General features: G+C 49.8%; 2 protein-coding genes across 3 annotated transcripts; one reads left to right on the top strand and one right to left on the bottom strand.

Moving 5' to 3' along the window:
• Positions 1-4,524: 4,524 nt before the first annotated feature.
• On the bottom strand, positions 4,525-14,666 carry LOC123164628 (uncharacterized). Of its 2 annotated transcripts, none has more exons than XM_044582168.1 (2): positions 14,412-14,666; positions 4,525-7,808 (listed from the first exon to the last, which is right to left on the bottom strand). In XM_044582168.1, the coding sequence occupies exon 2, from the start codon at positions 7,735-7,737 to the stop codon at positions 4,723-4,725; it is 3,015 nt and encodes a 1,004-aa protein (XP_044438103.1). In that variant the 5' UTR covers positions 7,738-7,808; positions 14,412-14,666; the 3' UTR covers positions 4,525-4,722. The 2 variants fall into 2 exon arrangements, with proteins under 2 accessions (XP_044438103.1, XP_044438101.1); XM_044582166.1 differs by lacking the exon at positions 14,412-14,666 and adding an exon at positions 8,037-8,496.
• A 7,927-nt stretch (positions 14,667-22,593) lies between these two features.
• On the top strand, positions 22,594-23,850 carry LOC123166126 (uncharacterized). Its single transcript, XM_044583892.1, has one exon. The coding sequence runs from the start codon at positions 22,723-22,725 to the stop codon at positions 23,704-23,706; it is 984 nt and encodes a 327-aa protein (XP_044439827.1). The 5' UTR covers positions 22,594-22,722; the 3' UTR covers positions 23,707-23,850.
• The last annotated feature ends 435 nt before the right edge of the window (positions 23,851-24,285 follow it).

The raw sequence follows: 24,285 nt of genomic DNA, 5'->3' as shown, positions 1-24,285 counted from the left end.
GCCTCCGATTAAGTTGTGGAGATTGCCCCAACCTTATTTGTAAAGGTTCGGTCGCCGCCTCCAAGGGCACCAATAGTGGAATCACGGCATCTCGCATTGTGTGAGGGCGTGAGGAGAATACGGTGGCCCTAGTGGCTTCTTGGGGAGCATTGTGCCTCCAGACCGCTCCAATGGAGACGTACTTTCTCTCAAAGGGAAGGAACTTCGGTAACATACCCTCGTCTCCACCGGCTCCACTCTTGGTTATCTCTTACCTTTACTTGTGCAAGCTTATATTGTGTTGTATCCCTTGCTTGCTTGTGTGCTTGTTGTTGCATCACGTAGGTTGCTCACCTAGTTGCATATCTAGACAACCTACTTTGATGCAAAGTTTAATTTGGTAAAGAAAAGCTAAAAATTGTTAGTTGCCTATTCAACCCCCCCCCCTCTAGTCAACTATACCGATCCTTTCATCACCTAGCGACGACTACAAGCACTGGAGCGAGCCGAAGGCGCGCCGCCGTCTTCAACCCTCCCTCATTGTAGTCGGGCAAACCTTGTTGTGTAGAGAGTGAGAAAATCATCGTGCTAAAGCCCCATAGGACCAGCGCGCCAGAACTGCAACCGCCGCCGATGAAGAGAAGCGAAGATCGAAAGGATCTAACCTGTAGATAAACAAAGACAAAATCTACCAAAGACAAACGTCGATCGAACCCCACGAGATCCAGAGGAGACAAACCTCCACATGCACTCCGGCGATGATAGAAACACCATCGGAACGGAGACTAGGCGGGGAGAACCTTATTCCATCTTTAGAGAGTCGTCGCCGCCTCGCCTCAGAGTAACCATCATTCAACCGAGGAATAGACTATATAGTATGGAAATGAAATGATATAGTGAACCACGATTTTATGTGTTTATTGTTCCCCAATAGCAAGTTGTTGATCTATTATTTCTCGTGGCGCAAGAGTGGGGTACTGTCATGTAAGTTGAAGTGGGCATGAGCATGACCTAGCCTCAAATGGGTGATGTTGAAGGAGATTAGAGCTATTGCCTAACAATTTTTGATGCGCAGATGGTTCACAAACCCCACCAAGCCGTGTATGACCGATTGGTGTTCTTACCATTCAGTCTGGTAGCCATTGATTTGGCTTGAAACATTTCTTAATATATTGATCAATTTTGTAAAAGTAATAATGGACTGATCGTGGTTCTACCGGAAAAAATAGTGACATAGTAGGGGGAGAAAAGTTCCATGCGCTAAACTCATAGAGAAACACATTGAATACAAAACACGCATGTTTTCCAACTATGTTTTGTGATACTTCCTGTTGATATGGATGAGTATAAGAAAAGATAACCATTTGTACCAACTTTTCACAATCATTGATTCTGCGCACCAATTGGCACCTACTCCCTCCGTTCCATATTACTCGTCGCTGATTTAGTACAAAGTGTTAAGAAACTTAGAACGGAGAGGGCATGGATGAAATAGAAAACTTGGGGAAAACAGACGTTGGGTTTAGCATTGGTCCGACTCACTTCCAAGGCCATGTCCCTGGAGAGTCCTAAATGCGCGAATAAAGAGTGTGGTTTTAACACAGTTTAATCAGCTCAAAGTTTATTTTCAAGGGCTACTTTATGTTCCAAGTTTCTGTTCAAAGTAGCACTGAAATTTGCCGATGGGATATTTAATCAGCTCTCCTCGACAATAATCCATATAGCGCCGAATGGTCTGAATTTAAACTATTAACCTGCTGTAAGAAGGTACTCCCTACTGCTAACGAGATACAAGCACTCTTCGTCTTCAAAAGATCGAACAGCAGAGCTTGAGTTGCGTGAGCACTAGAGATTTCGGTGGCGAATCCACATAAACGTGGGTGGTCACTGTCGCAAGCAAAATGCACTCAACTTTAAGCAAAGTAGACGGCAACAGATGCTAACACTTTGTTTCAGTCAAACAACTGCTTTACAGCAAAGGAACTGTTGGGTAGAACATCACACGGGAAAAGATCTCGAAACTGGTTATTATCTGACGTTACCATTTTTACCCGACAAATCTCGCCTCAAAAGCCGGGCAGCAACACCACATATGACATAGTTGCATCTCAGTCGACAAGAGTGTTCATACTTGTTCATAAAAAACTAAACAGCTGTGCTCATTTATCTAAGAGCAACTCCAACGGCCGACCCAAACGAACGGTGATTTCGTCCGTTTTTTGTTCGTTTGGGTCGGCCGCCCGCCCGGGGTTCGCCCTGTTTTTCATATGGGTCGACAGCGCGCCCAACATGTCGACCCATATGTATAGGTGTGGCCGGCTGGCCGCCCAATTTTACATTGATTTGCATTCAAACATATTGTGAAATGAAATAACAAGGAAAATAGTTTAGCCGCCCAAATAAATAGTATAGTTTTACAAGCCACATACAAATAAAAATGTTTCACATAGTTTTGCAAACGAATAAAGAAGATACATCTATTGGTTGTCAACATAAGTCCACATATGCTCAACCAAATCATTTTGCAGTTGCACGTGAGTTTCCCAATCACGCATGTCTTCATGAAACTGAGTGAACTGCTCAAATGTTGCCGCTACTCCATGATCAGGCACAATATTCTCACCCTGAAACTGAAAGCCTTGATCGTACAAACGTTCCGGACGCTCGTCTTCTACGATCATATTGTGCATGATCACACAAGCAGTGATCACCTCCCATAGTTTCTGCGTGCTCCAAGTATTAGCAGGATACCGAACGATGCCCCATCGAGATTGCAAAACACCAACGACACGCTCGACATCCTTTTTAGCACTCTCTTGCTCCTGGGCAAATCTTTTCCTTTTCTCTCCGACAGGGTTGGGTATTGTCTTGACAATAGTGGTCCACTGAGGATAGATACCGTCACCCAAATAGTACCCTTTGTCATAGTTGTGGCCGTTGACAGTAAAGTTCACCGATGGGCTGTTGCCTTCGGCAAGCCTAGCAAACACCGGCGAGCGCTGAAGCACGTTGATATCATTGTGTGATCCAGCCATGCCAAAGAAAGAGTGCCAAGATCCAGAGATCTTGAGACGCCACGGCCTCTAGTATGACAGTGCAAGCCCTGACATGTCCCTTATACTGCCCTTGCCAAGCAGAAGGGCAGTTCTTCCACTCCCAGTGCATGCAGTCTATGCTGCCAAGCATCCCCGGAAAGCCCCTACTGGCATTCATCGCCAACAAACGGGTTGTATCTTCAGCTGTCGACTCTCTCAAGTACTCAGGGCCAAACACAGCAATCACAGTCTTGCAGAACTTATACAGGGACTCTAGGCATGTAGACTCGCTCATACGGACGTACTCGTCAATGAGATCACCGGGCACTCCGTATGCAAGCATTCGGATGGCGGCAGTGCATTTTTGATAAGAGGAGAAACCAATCTTGCCGACGGCATCCTCTTTGCACTCGAAGTAGTCATCATAGCCGACCACTCCCTCTCTAATACGGTTGAAAACATCCCTACTCATACGGAACCGGCGGCGGAATTTGTGATGTTTGAACAACGGGTTTGTTGTATCAAAGTAGTCCTTCCAGAGAAGGAAATGTCCGCTCTCTCGGTTACGATTCAACGCCGGAAGGTGGCCCGGAATGGAGCCACGGAACAACGGCCGCTGGTTGTTGAGGTGGTGATGGACCAACACGGCAGCCAATATCTCTTCCTCATCGTCGGACGACGGATCGTCGGAGTCGCAAAGGAAATTGTGGAAAAAGAACTCGTCGGCGGAGTCCATTTTCGTACCTTGGCAAACTGTCGAACAGCTTGCGGGCGTCGAAGAAGGAGACGGCCGGCGAGGGGAGACGTGGCGCCCACAGACCAGCTAGCTTGCATGCCGACGTCCGACGAGTGTAACGGCGTCCGACGAGCATGCCGGTCGGATGTGGCGGGGGCGGCGGGCGTCTTCTTGGTCGCGGGCGGCTGTGCGGTGGGGGAAGCGGCGTCGGGGAACCAGTTTGCTCCCCAGCGGCAAAACGGCGGCGGCGGGCGACTGAGGGCAGGGGCGGTGTTGCTGGGCGGATGTGGAGGCGGCGGCGGCTGGAAGAGTCGCCGGCAAAAATGGGCGGCGGCATCGGTGACGGAGGAGGCGGGGCGAGGGTTGCTTGTTGGCCGGGGGTGAGAGGGGAGGGGAGGCCAATGTGTCACAGACCAGCGGGCCCGGGGACAGGAGTAGGCAAGCGCGCGCGTCCGTCAATCAGGCTCAAAAATGGGCCGAGAATGGATCGTCCGCGGACAAAAAACGTACACGCGTCTATTTGGGTCAGCGCGTTAGGCCGCCTTTTCTGTCCGTGCCGACTCAAACAAACGGCCACGGACGAAATGAGTCGCCCCATTGAAGTTGCTCTAACATCTTAAAAAAAGAAGACCGCATTTTGATATCTAAAGTGGAAGTTCAATCTCGGAAAGCACGAAAGTACTCCCTCCGTTTTAAAATAAATGACCCAACTTTGTACCAAGTCATCTATTTTGAAACGGAGGGAGTAATATGAAGATAATAAAGTATTTCAAATAGCGACTGAACTGTACTGTACATAACAACTCAGGTTACACGTGGCGTCATGAAGCTTGGACATTGCACAGATCACTGACAAAACTGTGGCTGGCATCACATCAGAGTCTCAGAAACCGGGAGAAATGAAAATTCCTGGAAAACCTTCTAATAACGGCTGCAAACTAGAACAGCTCGCAAGGGTTTTTGGATGTCAGCTCATACCTTACTCCTGTATCTGACCAGCTTCGCCAGCGTCTCCTGAGCGGCCACCGTCTGGGCGTCGCCGTGCCCGAGCATCACCGTCCGGATGCTGATGCAGGTCCGGCACAGCTCCTCGCCAGTGTCGAACAGCCCGCCGCGGAGCAGCAGCTTGGCCCTCGTCTCGAGCAGCGTCGCCTTGAGCAGCGTCACCTCCTGCCAGATGAACTCGTCGACGCGGTGGTTCGGCTGCAGCTTCTTCCTCCAGGACAGCGAGCCGCGGTTCCAGTCCTGCATCCGCGACGTGTAGGACTTCTCCACCTCCTCGAGGATGTTGGTGCACACCTTGAGCAGCTCCAGGGCCGAGCCGCACCGCGAGAACGTCATGAAGGACTCGATCGCCAGGGGCAGGGCGGTCTTCCTTATGAAGAGCACCATGTCGACCGCCTTGAGCTGAACGGCAGGTGGCTCCGACTTGAAGCCAAACACAAGGAATGCACTAGCCCACAGGTGGTCTGAGTACGCCGAGGGGTTGCCAGCCCTCATCACCCCGTTCACAGCCGCGGTGGTTGGCGCCAAGCCTCCCCTGATCTTGCCAAAGAGCTGCGTGATCGGGTGGAACTGGATCCAGCAACCAGGATGCCGGGTCGCCTTTCTTGCCAGCCCGAGCTTCACAAGCAAGAGTGCCGACTCCACCTCAGCTTTTCGGCCATTAGGAGCTAGAAAGCAATGTGTGCCACATAGAAATGCAGTCTTCAGGGACTCACCCCAGAGGTGAATGCTGCCTTTCATCGGCAGCTTGCTCGCCGTGGCGGCCAACAGCGTAGACGACACGGGTGCAGGAGCTAACCAAGAACCGGCGATGATCATTTTCGATGTCAGGTGTCCTCCTTTCGCTCGGTCCATCAAGGCAAAACAGAAGACCAGAACCTTTATCAGGAAGGAATTGTTACGGCAGAAGCCGTCGTCGTTGGCATCGTGCGGGAACAAATTCTCGTTCAACGATATCCTCTCAACAGCCTCAAACAGAGTGGAAGGAGCGATCATGAGCTCCGAAAGCAGTGAACCGACGACCGACAGACCAAAGCTCAGCCGGCCCAACCGCTCGTCCAACTTCCTGAGTACTTCCGTTTCGTCGGCCGGATAGTCATTCTTAAGCTTACCCTTCATCAAGATCATCGCATCGATGTACGAGAGCTGTGGTAGCTGCATCGGCTCGAGGTTCATCACACGTGGCAACCGCGTGGTGATAATGACATTCGTCGCCCCGGTGTTCCTTGGGATGAAGTCATGGAGGTCCTTGCCCTCCCACCAGTCCCTCTCGTTCTCAAGGTTGTCAATGATAAGCAAGTAGGGCACATCCCGGAACAGCTCCCGCTTTACCCTCTGGAATGCATCAATCTCCTGCTCCTCAAAGCTCCTGATCCTGCCCCTCTCCTTCTCTGCCTCAGCACTGATATCCAACCCCAAGCTCATGGACAAATTGAGTATGTTCTGCCTCACGTACCGAGCCTCCCCTCCAATCCACAGCACCATCTTGTACCGCTGCGAGTACCGGTAAGCAAACTCCAATGCCAGCTCTGTCTTGCCAATGCCTGAGGAGCCATTGATGCAGACCACACTGGCACCGCCGCAGCCCTTGCTGTTGCACCGGAACCTTGACCTCCTGTGCTTTGATCTCTGCTTCTGAAGGCTCCTACCTTTCCCCGACGACAGCTCGATCACCGGATCGATCCAGGCCTCCAATGTCGGCTCCTTGCATTTGCGCATTTCCAAACTGATGTACTTGGCATTGGATGTCCTCACCGTGTCGCTCTCCTCGTCGGCAAAGCCATCGGACACGCCGCTGGATCTTTCATTTGTGGTGGAACCCCTTGAGCAGTCCAACACTTCTTGGATATCTACCGAGGATCCAAAGAATATCCCCTCGATTTCACTCAGCTCTTTCTCCCTTCCGACGAAATGCCGGTTCCGCGGGAACGGTATGCCTCCGGACCCCTCACTCTCCTTCTCAGCAATGTTCTTCCTGCCAAGCTTAGACTGCAGCAGACTGACTGTCTTTGACACGCAGCTTCTCCAATTGGTCTCATTCGCCTCGAGCTTGAACTCGTGGCACCGCATCAGCCCTTCGAATGCTTCCTTCCCTTCCTTGTCCTCCAATTTGCCATCAAACAGCCCGGCAATCTCCGAGGGTTCGGTGTCGAACAGTATAGGGATTAGGTTCTTCTTCTGAGCAAAGAATCTGATCTCCTCGAGGCTGAAGGGGTTGAGGAAGCTTGACATGGTGACCACCACGACGCCAAACGCCACGGAGCAGATAATCCGGTCGGCAATCTCGTGAATCTGCGTGTCGGAGTACTTTGCCCGGTCAGCCACGAAGGAGGCGATGCCCTGCAGCTCCAGCTCCGCCTTGAGCCACTTGCAGAACCTGCCGAGGTTGCCGTTGTTGTGGTGGCCAATGTACACGTCACAGCTCCGGAGCTTGGCGTTGGACGACGGCGACGCCACGGGGCCCCTGGTGAAGGACACCCGCGGCACGGGGAACGAGAAGGACACGCGCGGCGGCGCGCCGCCACAGCCGCCGCCGCCGCCCTCTGAAATCTTGGCCGGGTCGATGCCGCTGGAGTCGTACCGCTCCGAGGGCGGGGTGCGGGACGCGCTCGGCGCGTCAGTGTCCTCGGACTGGGACCCGTTGGAGCAGGACGCCGGCGACTGCGCCGTGGTGGTGGTGACGCTGGAGGCCTTGCTTTCCTGATGCAGCTGCCGGTGCGGCTGCTGCGCCGGCGGCTCCGGCGGGTCGAGGACCCGGGGCGAGATGTACGGGGACTGCAGCGCCGACACGAAGGCGGAGGACGGCGGCGACGGCGAGTAGAGGTGCGGGGTGAAGGAGATGGCCGGCGAGATGGGGTTGGAGCGGTCGGAGCTGCTGCTGAACCCGGCATTGGTCCTGATGGTGAGGGGCTTGGTGGCGACGGGGATGTCCTTGGGCACCTCAAGGAAGCCCGGGGCTTCCTTCTGCTCCTCCATCTCCATGGCTACCAAATCACAACAAAGCTCGGTGCTTCTGCTGGAAAGCGCGGCATGATCTGGAGCTCCTCATGTCCCTACCAAAGATTCAAAAGAAAAGGGGAATGATAAGAACAGATTCTTCCTTATTAGAACAACACAAAAGAGAAAGCATTTGGTCACATCTCATTCGAAAAACAACACACACAAAAAAATACTGTTTCAACAACCTGAACCAATCTGCAGATTCCGCACTTGATTCCATCCAGAAACGTGTAAAGGAAGCGAGAGTTTGAAGAAACAGGTCAAGCAAAAAAAAAACTTACTGGTATACTGAGGTATCCTTCAAGAATCCAATGCCAATACTCTTGCCCACTCTCTTCAGAGCCACTTGCTGAACTGAAGCTTCAAGGACCAAAAATGGCAGGGGGGGCTGGAGCCGGATTTGAAAAAAGTCCTAGTTTTCCGACTCGAGCACCATTGAATGGATGGGCGTAATAACTATGCTCCCTATCTCCGTGATCTTTGTCCTAGGACTAGGAGGAGGAGCGGCCCATTGGTGCCAAGAAAGTACAGCCTCAGTTCGGGGGTCCTCTCTTGAGATGACCACCAACCCCTAAAATAAACCGGAAACCAAATGTGGCATCAAAAGGCGCAGGCAAACGTGGAGCTACTAGTGTCTCCTAGTAGTAGCACCAGTGCTACCAGTGCCACTGCCACACAGCACAAAGGCCAGCGCCATTTCCCATGGTGAGGAACGGTGGGCAGAGCCCGAATGCAGCAATGCCCAAGCCATCCTGTCCGTCCAATTTCAAGATCACAGCCAAACTGCTGGTACTCCTCCTACTAGGAGTTTTGACCATGTACAGTAGTACTGCAGCACTGGATGCGGCAAAGCAAAGCGTGATTCTCATCTGGAGCTGTGCTTGGAGAGATTATTATACTGGTGCTGGTTTGGGTGGGCCATTGAACAGTGGCATCTGCCTGCCTAATCCCTTGTTTTATGTGCTGTGGGTGGCGCCCCCTCCCTCACTGTTTATTTTACGATGTCCCAAGCTTTTAGCCATGGTCAGGGCGCTAAACTACTCCACTAATCAAGTCCAGTGCAATGCAATGCCTTGGGAAAACCCTAGACCTAATCTAGAGAACCAATGGGACGTACTACTACTGCTCAGCTGAGGGAGGGGGGAGATCCTGCAGTGGATAGCGCACAAGAAGACATGAAACAGTACAGGGCATGGCATGGCCTCAGCCTGTTGTGGCATGGAAATCTGGACCCACGAGAGAGAGGGAGAAAGACCAGTCCAACTGCAGCTGCATTCAAATCAAATCCTACCATCGCACCAGGAAACAAATACTCTTTCTCTCTCTAGACTAGAGTGTTGCATTGCAAAGCAGAAGAGACCTTTCCCCCTCTCCACGCGCACAAGTGAACAAAGCACGGAGCACAACACTCTTTCTCTCTCTAGCACATGTTGGAGGGCAGATGTGGCAGGCAGGCAGGCAGGCAGGCTGGTGGTGCGGCCATTGATGATTTGATTCTCTCCGGCTCCTTTCCAGGGTGAAGGTGAGTCACATGTTGACCGACGGCGATGATGGATGGATGGACGGCATCTCCGTTTCTGTTTTCTTTCTAGGGCTTCCCTTGGGTGGCGGCGGGAATCTCGAAATAGATGAGGTTGGTTCCTTCGAGCGGGATGCATGGGCTCGACTTCAAAACTCAAATCGTTCCTTAGAAGAAGAGTACCTGCTGGGCTAAGTAAATACTCCTGCACTTATTACTGTACTCAAGATCTCAACCAAACCGAAACTGATAAAGCGTTTTTGTACCGCCTGCAGTATAAATGAGCCGTCAGAACAGTATGCTATCCGGCGTTACGGTTCAGGTTAAGAGTACTCTCAGGGCTCCATTAAAGGATGAACAGCACATATCATGAATCATGCGCAGGGGGCCTGATCGTGCGTCTGTTCGTCAAACAATAAGGAATAGGCTACACATCACATACGAGTATCACTTATCTAGAGACGTCGTCAATAGGTGAACTAAATTTTTCTCAAACCTCTTGAGCCTCATTTTTTCTAAGAACAAAATTTATTGCTTTTGGCCTTCAGTAAGCCCAACAATTCACAAACAGTTCATCATTATATTTCGACAAAGCACAATGGCTCACCAGACGCAATGATCAACAAAAGCAACAAAGCAATGCCCACATTGCCTAAACTTCGACGCATAAGAGCATCTCTCAAGAAATAGTTATTGGGAGCCTCCGAAAAATTTGTGTATTGGGAAGCTGAGAACTAACCTATCCCCTAAATTTAATAATCCTAAAAAAATGCCCTAACTTTAATTTCTAAAAAAGTTCTTTGCTACTTGTCACCTTTTACATACAAAACACCGTTTAAACTCCGTTTCAAATATAATGACACCCACAAACAAGTGCATAATACTAAACATAATTAAGTAGCAAAGATAATATTTTAGTGTCATGAAATATAAGTGAAGCAATGGGACATAAACTACTCCCTCCGTTCCTAAATATAAGTCTTTTTTAGAGATTTTAATATGGACTACATACGAAGCAAAATGAGTGAATCTACACTTTAAAGCATGTCTATATACATCCGTAAGTAGTTCATATTAAAATCTCTAAAAAGACTTATATTTTGAGTACTTCTCAAATGAGTTAAGCCCTCTTGTACTAATCCTTAGGGCCATAGGTCACCACTCCAGGTTTCTACAGCGGTCCTTTGTACAGGGTGGGGATGGTCCAAGCATAAGCATCATCGTCGTCGAGAACCTCCTCTACGGGCTTGCCCTTCTTGGTGACCTCCAGGGCCTCCTCCTTTGAAAGGATCGATATAGTTGACTAGAGGGGGGGTGAATAGGCAACTAACAATTTTTAGCTTTTTTTACCAAATTAAACTTTGCATCAAAATAGGTTGTCTAGATATGCAACTAAGTGAGCAACCTATATGATGCAACGACAACAAGCACGCAAGCAAGTAAGAGATATAACACAAGTAAACTAGCTAAAGTAAAGGAACGAGATAACCAAGAGTGGAGCCGGTGAAGACGAGGATGTGTTACCGAAGTTCCTTCCTTTTGAGGGGAAGTACGTCTCCGTTGGAGCGGTGTGGAGGCACAATGCTCCCCAAGAAGCCACAAGGGCCACCGTATTCTCCTCACGCCCTCACACAATGCGAGATGCCGTGATTCCACTATTGGTGCCCTTGAAGGCGGCGACCGGACCTTTACAAACAAGGTTGGGGCAATCTCCACAACTTAATTGGAGGCTCCCAACGACACCACAAAGCTTCACCACAATGGACTATGGCTCCGCGGTGACCTCAACCGTCTAGGGTGCTCAAACACCCAAGAGTAACAAGATCCGCTAGGGATAAGTGGGGGGAATCAAATTTCTCTTGGTGGAAGTGTAGATCATGGCCTTCTCAACCAATCCCGAGCAAATCAACAAGTTTGATTGGCTAGGGAGAGAGATCGGGCGAAAATGGAGCTTGGAGCAACAATGGAGCTTTTTGGGGGAAGAGGTCAATCAACTTTGGGGAAGAAGACCCCTTTATATAGTGGGGGGAACAAACCAACCGTTATCCCCCTTCTGCCCCGAAGAGAGCGGTAGTACCGCTGTGCCAGCGGTACTACCGCTTGCCACTATAAGCGGTACTACCGCCCCAAAGCGCGGTACTACCGCTTGGCCCACAGCGGTACTACCGCGGAGGGAGGGCGGTACTACCGCACAGGAGCGGTACTATGGCCCCCCACAGCCGCGGCCAGTACCGTAAAACCCGACACGAAAAAGGAGCCCTCGAATCGAGGCGGTACTAGCACGAGACCACCGCGGTACTACGGCTTGGGGCCACTAGCGGTACTACTGCTCTGGAGCGGTACTACCGCGCCCAGAGCGGTACTACCGCTTGTGGCACCCAAGCGGTACTACCGCTCCGTCCCGCGGCACTATCGCAGGGACCAGAGATAGTACACACATGGGGCTACTAGCGGTACTACCGCTTGTAGCACCCAAGCGGTACTACCGCTCTGGCCCGCGGTACTACCGCTGGGACCAGAGAGGGCACAAAGAGAGGAGAACCAAGCCCATCATCGAAACGGAAAGGCTCAGAGGGAGGGGCAAAGGAAGTGTACGTGATGATTCCGCCCTAGCCTTTCCAAAACGGACCCCCTCTTGATAGTACGGTGATCCCTATGAAACTAGTCCACCAAACTAATCCGAAAGGACTACACCGTCTTCGCTTTAAGCTCCGAGGGAAGGAAATCGTCTCGTGCCAAAAGAATGAATCTCTGAAAAACACTCAACGCACACGATTAGTCCGCAAAAGCATTGTCATCAATCACCAAAACATCTTAGGGATAAATATGCCCTTACATCCTTGGCCATAAAAGAAGGCAGAGGAACCGTCATGGCCATGTAAGAAGGCGGAAGAACCATTATTGAACATCGCCACAACCACCGCTAGAAGGGCCAAAGCGATGACACAATTGGAGACCTATCTAAGGGCATACCAAATTCTGACCCCCAATCCGGTCGCCGCATCCGTCCGCGGACAAAGTGGCCGGGGGGGGGGGGGGGGGGGAGTCCGTGAACACTGATGCGGAAGCCGGCCATCCAACCGTAGACACGTACATTTCAAGGCGGATCTCAAGAAACCAGATAAAATTCGTGCAAACCAGATGATTTTCATATAAACCGGACGAAAACAATTACATTTCAGACATCTTTCAACTAAATAATAGGGGACTAATTTGATTCTAACCTAGTCTACCGCCGGCGAGGGCAGATCCCATTTCTCACGACATGTCTTCTCTATGTCTGACATCAAGCTCGCCGGACTGCCCGGAGCCCTAGAAGGAAATGCTTCAGCGGGAGGGGAAGAGTAGCCTCCGCTTCCGTAAAGCACGGATCAGGGTTGGTTTTGGGGCGGGAAGACGATCGACGTGGCCTACGCCCCGCTAAGCGAGCAAGTACGGACTGTGTAGGCCGGCGAGGCATAGGCGGTGGCCTTGGGATACAAGCGGCGGTGGCCTCCTTATACGTCTCGAACGTATCTATATTTCATGAAGTATTCATGCTATATTTACATCAATTATCTATGACTTTAGTGCACTTTTATATTATTTCTATGGACTAACTTATTAATCTAGTGAAAATCCATATCTGGGAGGTCCAAACACGCTGAAAATTGATGGAGATTTTTTATGAAATATATGTAATTTAAAAAAAGAATCAACACAAGATGATGCCAGATGACCCCACAAGCCCTGGGGACGCGCCCTCCCCCCTCTGAGTGGGACTTGATAGTATCTCTATCTTCTACAAATTTCTATGTTAGAAGTGTATGGGTAGCGTGGAAGAAATAATTTTCTTCATGGTGGAGGTCAATCTGTTAAAATTATGCTTCTGATGATTAATGTACTCCCTCCGTTCCTAAATATAGGTCTTCCAAGAGATTTCAACAAGTGACTACATTCGGAGCAAAATGAGTGAATCTACACTTTAAAATATGTCTATATACACCCGTATGTGGTAGTTCATTCGAAATCTCTAAAAAGACTTATATTTAGGAACGGAGGGAGTATTAGCTAAAATCAAGATTGCACTAGTTCACATGCAATGTGTTTTCACTTTTTTCCCTGTGAAATACAGTGGGCTCCAATCTTAAAGCACGTCGGTGTAGTTATGGGCTGATGCTACGATTCCACAGTGCATGTGCGTTTTCTACTGGTATGTTGCTGTTTAGCAGCTTAGCATAGCTTCTACTTATACGTGATGCAACAGTATGGGTGCAGACCATGTGTCCATGGGCAGGCACGCTCTCGTGTGCAGGAAGAAAGTATATGGATCAATTATTAGTTCAGTCCAAGAGAATAGGCCCTAACAACAAGCTCCCCTATGTATAATTGAACATGGCTTGGTGGCTGCATCAGGCATATACAATGCACATCACCACATCACTGGCCTGATATTTTGCTTCCCATCGCACTGTGATCCAAATAGCAATTGGCCACGGTCGTCGCATTTTTCGGCCAGTTGAAATTAATTAATTGGAAGACATGGTTATTGTCCCAAATGAAAAAATAATAATAAACTCTTGTAGCATTTGTGTATGTCTCTATCACATTTTACAAACAATCCTTTTTGTTGCATCACATGAAAGGTTCAATCAATCAAGCCCTCCATCACAATTCACAGGTGACTGATTACCTGTCTCCAAAGCTAGTGAGAACCAACTAAGCTAGGACACCAGATGCAACCCAGTACCACCAAACCTAGACTATCTTATAAAGTACTGGTACAAGCCTGCTATAATTACCGATTAAAGTAAGGAAATTGGAGCTTAGCAGTAGTAGTAAGAAGCTAGGCCACCTTACCTCGCATGGGGTACATAATTTCTGATTAAAGCAGGCCAATGAATTTTGCAAGCCCAATCACTCCAGTCGGTTCCAACTCCATTTCTTAACTACTGCCACTTTCTTTGTGATCAGGGAACAGTTTGTCAACATCTCAGCCAGATTAGGGAACAGTTTGTCCGGTGACACTTTCAGGTGCTAACAGAGGCGTGGTACAAGAACAGGTTCAGGTTACCCCTGATGCCGATCCATCAAGCAGGCTACTCGCAGATAATGTGTATTACTCTGACGAAAAAAGAAAAAATAAACATTTTTTTACCTACTAGTAGATCTTTTGTGTTCTCGTCGAACCAATCATCAATGCCGCGAGGACGCCGAAAGGCATACTGCAGGCAGGGGATCAGATGTCAGACGGATGAACTCATCTGGATCTCGATCGAGTGCCTTGCTGCCGCCGCATTGCACGATACACTGCCCATGCCCGCGTGATTCGCATCGCTTTCTGGCAAGGCAAGGTCGCAGTTGCAGATCACGGATGGGTATGGTTCCGTTTCCTATGCAGTGATCACCGGACCTGGGTGGGTTGGCCTTCCTCCTTTTTATTAGGGCAGCAGAGGCGGGTTCGGAAGGAATATGCTATTTGGCGCTTACAAGTTCTATCGAGGCCCACAAACAGCTCATTCGTACTTCTAACTGCGCCGACCTATGTCTCTTTTCTATTGCTAAAAAAAAATATGTCTCTGTTCTTCACCTCTTTTGGAAACTTTTCCCAGAAGGTTCCTTTGGTTTTCCATAACGTTTTTTTGGGTTTAGTCCGTTCTGTTGGCTTTTGTTTGTTTTTTTTCCTTCTTTCTTTTCCCCTTTTTGTTTTTGCCTTTTTTGTTTTCTTTTTTTTGCATAGTCGTGAACATGTTATTAAATCCATGATATTATTTCAAATCAATTAACTTTTTAAAATTCACAAACTTTTTAACATCCGTGACTTTTTAAAATTCCTAATTTTTTTCAAATGTATGTATATTTTTCTATCTATTAACATTTTTTTCAAATTCCCAAACTTTTCTCAAATTCATGATTATTTTTTTGAAATTATATATTTTTTAAATTTTCTTAAGCTCGTGAACATTCAAAGTGCAGACTGTTTTATCTATATCGGCTCTAGCCAGCAACGGGGATTACCCAGCCAAATATTGGACTCGCATCCCCATCCACGTGATAATCTTTCCATGCCCATCCATGTCCTCGTTCCCGTGATAGAACTGAACACGCGTACGAAGACCGCACCCGCGTCGCTCTCCAGGGGGGCGGCTCGGGTGACCTAACCCCGCCGCCGCAGCCACCCCCTCCTGCTCCCTCCCCCTCGCCGCCGTCGGGCGTCCCCGCCGGGCAAAGCCCGTGCGGCTGCCGGCGGCGGCGGGCCTTTTCTCTCCCGTCACGCATGGAGGCCATCCCTGGACGGCGCGCCGTGCATCACGGAGCTGCACGCCGGCGTGGATCTGGCCCTCCGGCCTCTTCTACGACGCGGTGGCGCTGGATGTTGGGGCGGCAGCCCCAGGAAGCGGCGGCCCCCTCCTCTCTTCCTCGCAGTGGAGGAGCGGCGGCTGTCCGTTTTGGCGGCGGATCGGGGCGTTTCTGCTCGGATCTGGTGGGCGCGCGCCGTCGGCGGGATGCGGCGGTGCTGGCCGTCCTGGGCCGCGTGGGTGGCAGGGCGGCTGCGCGTGGTGGAGGCCCCGGCGCCTCTGGCCCTTGGCGGCATGGAGGGCCTGGTGGTTGGGTCGGCGCCATGTGTGCTTTGCCCTCCGGACAGATCTGATCTGGCCGGTGCGACCTCAATGTGCGGCGGCTCAGATCGGCGGCGACCCGTGCACACGATGCTTGATGGAGGTTCCTTCAGCGGATCCGGGTGAAAACCTAGTTCTCAGCTTGATGCCAAGACCGGCGTTGGCGGCACTCTTTTGTGTCATTACCTTCTTGAAGGCCTCGCCGTGGAGAAGCTCCAGACCTCTATCTGCTACCTCCGGGGGAAACCCTAGATCAGTAGATCAGATGACGGCGGCGCGTTGGTGTCGTTTCCTCCTTGGGGGCGTCATTCTTGGAGGCGTACACGGGTTCGAGGGACCAGTGGGCGGCTTTTTTTGGTGGAGCGGTGCTTCATCCTGCACATTGATGACGGCGGATCTCGACGGCGTGGTGCAGTGGAGACTCGGCGCCCGATGCGCGGTGCTGGACTCGCGCAGGAGGGGGTTGCTGTCTGACGTCATGGTGGCATCGATGGCCGAGTGGCCTGACAAGGTAGAAGCCTCAATATCTGCTCTGAAGACGGACCGGCGGAAGATGGCGGCGACGACACATGTGAGTGCGTCAGACCAGTTCATGCCCCAGACCCGGTATGTGGCTCGGCTGGGGCTTCTGGCTTTTGATGATAGACTTAGGTGAGTGGACTGGGTATTTGGCTCAGCTAGCGCCCCTTCATCATATGGATAGGAGTAGTGGCATATGATGCCAAGATGGCGGATTCAGGCATATTGTTGTAATACTTTGTATGGTCCTCGAGAATAATCAATAAAGTGGCCGCATGCATCTCCCAAATGCAGAGGCCGGGGGTCATCCTCCTTTTCTAAAAAAAATGTCCTCGTTCCCGTCAGGTTTTACATCCCCACGGGAAACCCATACCCACAATCAGCAGTAATATTCAGTAGAAAAAATAACATTTCAGCACAATAAACAACAAGTCCTTTTAGAGGGTGCGTTATGGCTAGATTATGATCTTCTTTGGGATTTTTGGGACAAACGGGTGGGTATGGCAATTTTTTTGAGTGGGCATGAGCGAGAATTATCTGGGGTCTACTGATTTTAGGGCCCACATGTAAGTCCTTTACAGGTAAGGTGGGTAACATGTACGGGTTGTTGAAATATATTGTCCGTCTGTCTCCACCAGTTCAGACTTTTGGATGAGTTGGCTGGATCATGAATTCAATATGGTATTAGAGCCAAGAGGTCTTGCGTTTAAGACTCTGCCAACACAGTATTAAAAAAAATTCTGCAGCCTACATCGATCCCACATCTAAGGACTAAATAAGCCAAGACGTAAGGGGGAGTATTGAAATATATTGTCCACCTATCTTCGCCAGTTTAGACTTTTTGAATGAGTTAGCTGGCGCATGAATTTAATACAAGTAATGCTATCCCATCTCCATGTTAGCTACTAGGTAAGGTATTGGACCCAACAACTTAGGTTTTAAAACTAGCTCATCCTTGTTCTCCAATAGAGTAATTACCCACGGGTACGTGGATAATGGTTAAACATTGCCGACTTTGAGTAGGAGTGAGCGTTCCTAGCTTTAAAAGAAAAATGACCAAGCCAATGAGCGAGCGAATAGCCAGGAGCAAACTGTTAAAGGCACGTGACCTGTTTGTAGGTTAGTTTTTTTTTGAAACGGAGGCGAATTGCCCAGTTAATTTACGAAAAACCGGGCGAAAACCGATACAAACAAATCACGTGCGGACTATTCACAAAGAATGCAACCCCATAAGCACATGATCGATCCGACAATCATACCCAACACATAACGACCACCAGTCCCCACACTGCTACATCGCAAAGAAACCCTCAACGAAGACCACAGGCACCACCAAATCCACGGAGATAAGCCAAGCCATAAGGACAACCTAAGAGACTGGTGACCAACCATCAAGCAGCTGCGGACGCCTTTTCTGTGGCGCTACTCTTCTTGCTCTTGCTCTTGAGAGCCTCCTCCACAATCTTCTTGCCAGATCCAGGGCTAGCCCTCTCCAAACGTGCGAGCAAGCTGTGAATCTCCAACTCGAAGAGAATCTCGTTGACCTTGTCACGCACAGAAACCTGCCCAACTGTCACCTGCGACTGGGTGACCGAAGCGTCAGAACCTCCATGATCCACAAAGGCAAGCGGCTGGCTGGGCTCGAAAGGACCAGGCGGCAACACACCGACCGCATCAACATCATCAACCACAGGTACCACCGACACGATGGACTCAGGCGTCTCCAAATGCACACATGACATAGGCGAATCATGTCCCTCATTGTCCACAACGACGAATGGCGGGCTTGCCGCCAACATTGGCAAAGACGGCATCATGGGCATCACCAAGCCCATCTCCTTTGGAAGCACCATCGACAAAGGCGGAGATGGTGCCTCACATAGCTCCTGCAGCCCAGGCATAATCTGCATCACCGGAGTGACGACCTCGGCGATGTGCCTACCACGAGGAGAGAAACAACCATAGGGGTCTGTTTCACCCTCGCCCTTGGAATCAACCTGGATCTCGGCCAACGGAGGCAAATCTGGCATGATTGTGAGCCTGCACAGAACCACCTCAGCTCTCGCCAAAAAACTCTCAACTCCCATCAGGCAGTCTTGCAGCTCAGCCTGCTTCGCGAGGACGGACTGCAGCGGCACCTCTACCATGGTAGCATCCTTGGTAGGAGCAGGCACTTGGGAGGGCGATGGAGCAGCACGTCGAAGCGGCGTAGACTGGTGGTTGGTGTTCTTTGCACGACAGAAGCGAGCAGTGTGGCCGAAATAGAGGCAACTTCTGCACCGAATTGGGTCCCTGCAAGAGTGGGCATGATGACCTTTGGAGAGGCACCGAAAACATCTATCCTTCAACCACGACGGAGGAGCCGGCCGGGCATTGAAAGCGGGCAGACGAAAGGCCTGTGAAGATGGCGAACGACGGTGCTCGGTGACAAGGTGCCAGCCTTCCAACGTTTCCCCACGAGCTGTTGGGGCGCAACATATGGGATCAGCGGGCATCGTCTTCCCTCTGAAACATCCAAGCCATTCCCCCCAACCAGGACGCACGGGAGAAGCCTCCGGGATGGTGCATGAGAGACCTGTCGGTGATGGATCTGCCTGATCTGGCCATCGTAAGGATGACGGCGTTGACGTCGGGGACGGCGGCAGCTGGCCGGAGGAGACGCCAGCAAGGGGAGCGGGGGTGGCGCCCACGCCGGCCATCCGCCCACCTATGGTCGGGTCGGCCTTGCGGGAGGCCAGCGCAGCCACAGCTAGCGGCGGAGACGACGGGCGAGGTCGGAGCAGGGAGCCTCGCGGATGCGGAAGCTGGCAGCTTGCTTGTAGGTTAGTGATCCGACACTAAATAGGCGCTGCCGGTTGGAAAGAGGGTGATTTGCTCCACAACATTAACATGGGTTTAAACGGGCCATGGTCATGGAGCCCAGTTTACACAAATATGTTTCTTCTCTTTTCAGAATTATGTTCAAAAAATCTAAACAAATGGAAAATTGGATATTCCCTATGTTATGAGAATATCCATATAAATATGTTTCTTCTATGTATTTTTAAATATATAGTCATGTATTTCAAAAAATGTTCATATATATTCAAAAAGATCATATACTTCTAGAATTTTTTCACACATTTTAAAATCAAGTAATAAAAGGTGTTCAAGAATTTGAAATTATTTTCATGTAAAATTTAAGAAGATTCCCCTATTAAAAATGTTCATGTCTTCAAAAATATTCATGTAGTTCACACTTTTTAAATTACATTCATGTAGATGTAAAAAAATCACAATGTTTAAAAATACTCATGTGTTTATTAAAAATACAGATAAATAAATATGAAAAAATAAACAAGGGAAAAATAGAAACTAGATTTTTTGTGTGAATTTTTTTCCAAACAATAACATCGCAACCGTCTGAGCCATCATGTGCTACTAGGTGCAGCCATATGGGATGCGCATGGGTGAATGTCATTTGTAACGCTACTGGGCCTGAGCCATATGGGATGCACGGAGGCAAATGTCGTTCATAGCACTACTGGGCCTGGTCCATATGGAATGCGTGTGGGTGAATGCCGCTTATAGCGGTTTATAGTGACCAGGTACTATTACAATATGCCCCAAAAAGGCAAAAATTCATCTCTGCACCAGTGCTGGCGAAAAAAATCAAAACAAATACTAGAAAAAAATTTCAAAAACTCCCTTTTTTTGCGGTAGACAATTTGACGCGTGAAGTACGCTTCAATTTTCAAATCATTTGGACATGTGAGCAGCTCTCAGCAAAAAGGACAAATTGAGGGTACGTAAAAAGGTTTACTGTTCATGTACTGTTTTGGCCCAATTTGTCTTTTTTGCTGAGAGCTGCTTGGATGTCCAAATAATTTGAAATTTTGAGCGGGCCTCACGCATCAAACTTTCTACCGCACAATTTTTTTGTGGAGTTGTTTGAATTTTTGTGTTTTTTTTACAATTTTTTTCTAACCAGGTGCAGATGAGCCTCGACGCCGAAACGCGGCGTCGCCAAAAAGGGCACTACTACGATATACCATCAGACTAATGAGGATGAAAAATTGTGCGGGAAATATAGTACAGACACCGACCAACATAACAACACGCCCACTGTACCTCATACCTCATAGTCGACGAGCACGCCATACTACCAAGGGGAAAATATCTGGTGCACCAGAGCTTGTGGTGCTACCGGTGCACCGAACTCACATTGTGCTCTTAAATTGTTCAGAAAAATTCTGAAAAAAATTAGCACACTCACACAACATCAATGTAGGTTTTCATAAAATTTCAAGTCAAAATTCGAAACATAACTCGAAAAACAAAAATAACAAATTCAATACTGAATAGTACGTAACAAAATCTGGGCTTTAGATTTGGTCCATTATCACACTGATGTTAAATTTGTCATTTTTGCATCTCAAAAAATATTTCAAAAATTTATACGAAATTTTGGGACATCATACATTGATGTTGCGTTAACGTGCTAGTTTTTTTTCCAGATCTTAAAAAATTCTAGGCGTCCGGTGCACCGTAGCACCACGAGTGCGGGCGCACCGGATACATTTCCTACTACCAATAGAGTGGTGTTGGAATGCGTGAAAAAATACATGAAATATGCGAACATCCCTGCCAAGTCTATAACTTAGAACCCTAATTAACTGGTTTCACCACAAAAGACCCTAAACTATGCTTAGTTCAAAATGTGCTAAAAGTTCGTATAGCATAAAAAATCCCTACTTGTAGGCCATACCTCTCTCACATTCAAAGTGAAGACTGAAGAGAGAAGACATGATCGATCTAGAACAAACTCCTCCCTACCAGGGGAACGTGAAAAGGGGCCGCTCCATTTGAGGAGATTGTTGCCTCGGATGCTGCCCCTAGGCGTCCAAATGTACGTGGCTAGCTAACCAGCGGTTCATGGCTCGCTAGTTTATGCAGTGGACGGATTGTGTTTACGCTCCCCAACAATGGCGTGCTCACTTGTCATCTCTCGTTTGGAAAACTGAGCTTGTTTTCCTTGACCACGGCATTTCGTGGACCGGCAAGGTTTTCTTGCTCACGTTTTTCTTTTGGTGTCGTAAAAAATAGATATTACAGTACAAAAAAGAATTGAGAGTAATAATACGGTGGAAAGTTATCGGCAATGTCGGGGTCCGTCTGAATCGACGTACGGGTGGCGACGTGTATATGTGGCGGCCTGGCCAGGGCAGGGTTGTTGGGGCAGCGTGAGCTCCAACGACTCCAGTCGATCCCGGGCCGTTGAACGAACAACGGACGGCAGATATCCGGTCACAGTTGGCGCTCCCGCCACGCGGACGACTTTTCCCCATGCTTCCCGTTCTCCCGGGGCATGCCTAAACTTTTCTCCTGGCGGAGCCCACTCCTCATGACCAGACGGCGGCATATGGTGTGCACCGGTACCTGGCGCCAACACTACCCATGATTCATACATAAACCCCGACAATGCCACTTACTAATGAACAGCAAAGCAATGCTATGCATAATGGCATCGTTGCTAATACTAACAGGCACAGCCAAGGCTAATTTATGCGGCTCGCCACGGCACTACCAACGTCCGGTGCCCCATTAAAAAAAACGCCTGGTGTTCAAACTGGGGTTGGTGGCGTGGCTCCGATAGGTCCGTAGCGTCACAATTGCTGATCCATTAATTAAACTAAGAAACTATTCTGCTGACTCGAAGCCCACGAGAGGCAGCCGCAGCCGGCAGCCGCTTCCATTTGGAAATCGGAACCCTCCGGCCATCCCGTACTTAATTGCGGCCATTAGTCAGCCATGATCGGATCCTTGCCCGGTGCTCTGCATGTGCTGCTGCCCCGGTGCTAATCTTAATCTGCAACAAATCGCCACCCCGCTTGGCAACTCAAGCTAGAATCGAGGAGAGCAACGGGGAGAATCTTTCCAATAACCCAGGTAGGTAATTCTTCTCGTTCTTATTGGACGAGACTTGACTGCTCCCTTCCCATGCTCCCATCCGTGCTCCCGCATACGTGGCTTGATTTGATTGGAAGAAAATAAGGCCCGGCCCCACCCTTGAAAATCAGGGGAAAGATGATTAGATTAGAAAAGAAAAAGGAAAAAGAACAGCCGTAGGATGAAGTGGGAGCACGGATGGGAGCATGGAGAGGGAGCAGGCAAGCCGGATCCGTTCTTATTATCTATACATGCTTCAGTTGATTGGGCAGCCTGTCGTGCTTAAGATGCGTAATTGTTTGCAGACAAAACGAGAGAGAGCATCTGTGGAGCAGCTGCGTGTGGAGGAACTCTTCAGATATATAGATAGATAGATTGCTGGGAGCGAGAGACCGAGGAGCGATGGGGTGCATCTCCTCCAAGGCACTGAGCAGGTCAGGGAGCCTGCGGGGGAAGGCCAACCAGGGGCTCCAGAGGAGCGGCCTGGTCGAGGAGATCATCCTCTCCAACTCCAAGAGGAACGGCGACCAGTTCCTCGCCCTCCTCTGCACCTCCAGCTCCGCCGCCAGGAAGAGCAAGGTCGACGCCGCCGAGCAGATCGAGACGATCAACGTGTCTGACCTTCTCGCCGGGCTGGAGGAAGAGAACACACCGGAAGGTGCCGAGGAGCGGGGCGATGATCGGAAACCAGACGGCGGCAAAACTTCGTCGCCTCGGTGTGCATACGATGGCGCGGCCGGGAGGGCGGTCAGCTTCCGCACGCTGGAGGAGTTCGACGCGTTGGTTTCGCGGTGCGGCTCGCCGGAGAAAGCGGAGCCTGCACCAGCACCAGCAGCTGAACCAGACGCGTCCGTGGAGCCGCCGCCGCAGAGCAGCTCCTCCAAGGAGCAAGCCGCGACGGCCACAGGGAGCAGCGAATCCGAACCAGACGCGTCAGCGGTGCCGCCGCAGAGCAGCTCCACGGAGCAAGGCGAGATGGCCACCGCGAGCAGCGCTCCGGCACTAGGGGAGGCGCCTGGCGGCGCGAAGAGGCGGGCGAGGGCGAGGCAGCTCGGCGAGCTGAGCGCGACGCCGGGCTTCGACTTCAGCAAGTCCGGCAGCCTGAGGGACTGGCTGCTCGGCGGCGGGCAGATGTTCTCGCCGGGCTCCTACGTCACGCCCAAGTTCGGCAGCGTGGCGGCGGCACCGCCCGAGTCCGCAGAGCACGGGGAGCGCGCGGTGTTTGATCCGGAGCTGGTGGCGCAGCTGGAGGAGGCCATGGAGGAGCTCTCGGTGGACGAAGAACGCGTGCTGCGGGAGGTCTTGGAGGTAATCGAAGCGGGAGAAACACAGAGGTTGGAGAGGCGAGATGCTCCGGAAGTGCTGGCGGTGATTGTGCAGGATTAGGCGTCAGTTTGGTGATGATTTTGGTAGCTTTTGTTGCCGTTTTAGAGTGCTTGTGATGTGATTTCAGATTTGTGAATCCTTTGTAAGGAGAAATGTACAGCAAAGATTTTATTGTTTCAATTTTTTCGTGTTGTTTCTCCAACATGTCTAGAAGCGTGTCATTTTATATTTAAGAGAAAAAAAACAAAAATAATGTGCACAAACTAGTGAATTGCCTCGCTGATTAGAGTCCGTGTAAGTAGGATATTGGCATCGTTTCATGCGCTTCAAAGCCTCAAGGATAAACTACAAAATATAGAACAATAGAGGTGGTGGACCCAATAGATATACTATGACTAGCATTGCTTCATAATTTTCATACCACCATTGTCCATGTCATATGTCATAGTCACTCCTTCCGTTGCAAAATAAGTGTCTCGAGGTAGTACCTTCTTTGTTGTCACAATTCTGTTCCAAGAAGATGTTATTCTATTTTATTCTAGTTGCACAAAACTAGTTGCTCAATTAGATATCAATACTACTCCATCCATTTCATAATATAAAAACATTTTTAAGCTGGAGGGTGTAATTAATTAAAAT

Source organism: Triticum aestivum, chromosome 7D (genome assembly GCF_018294505.1).
Source record: "Triticum aestivum cultivar Chinese Spring chromosome 7D, IWGSC CS RefSeq v2.1, whole genome shotgun sequence".
NCBI classification, from domain to species: Eukaryota; Viridiplantae; Streptophyta; class Magnoliopsida; order Poales; family Poaceae; genus Triticum; species Triticum aestivum.
This window is presented reverse-complemented; position numbering and strand designations above follow the sequence as displayed.

What these genes read in the sequence shown, in the direction of transcription:
- LOC123166126 (XM_044583892.1), top strand. Translation starts at nt 22,723, where the DNA reads ATGGGGTGCATCTCCTCCAAGGCACTGAGCAGGTCAGGGAGCCTGCGG.
- LOC123164628 (XM_044582168.1), bottom strand. Translation starts at nt 7,737, where the DNA reads ATGGAGATGGAGGAGCAGAAGGAAGCCCCGGGCTTCCTTGAGGTGCCC.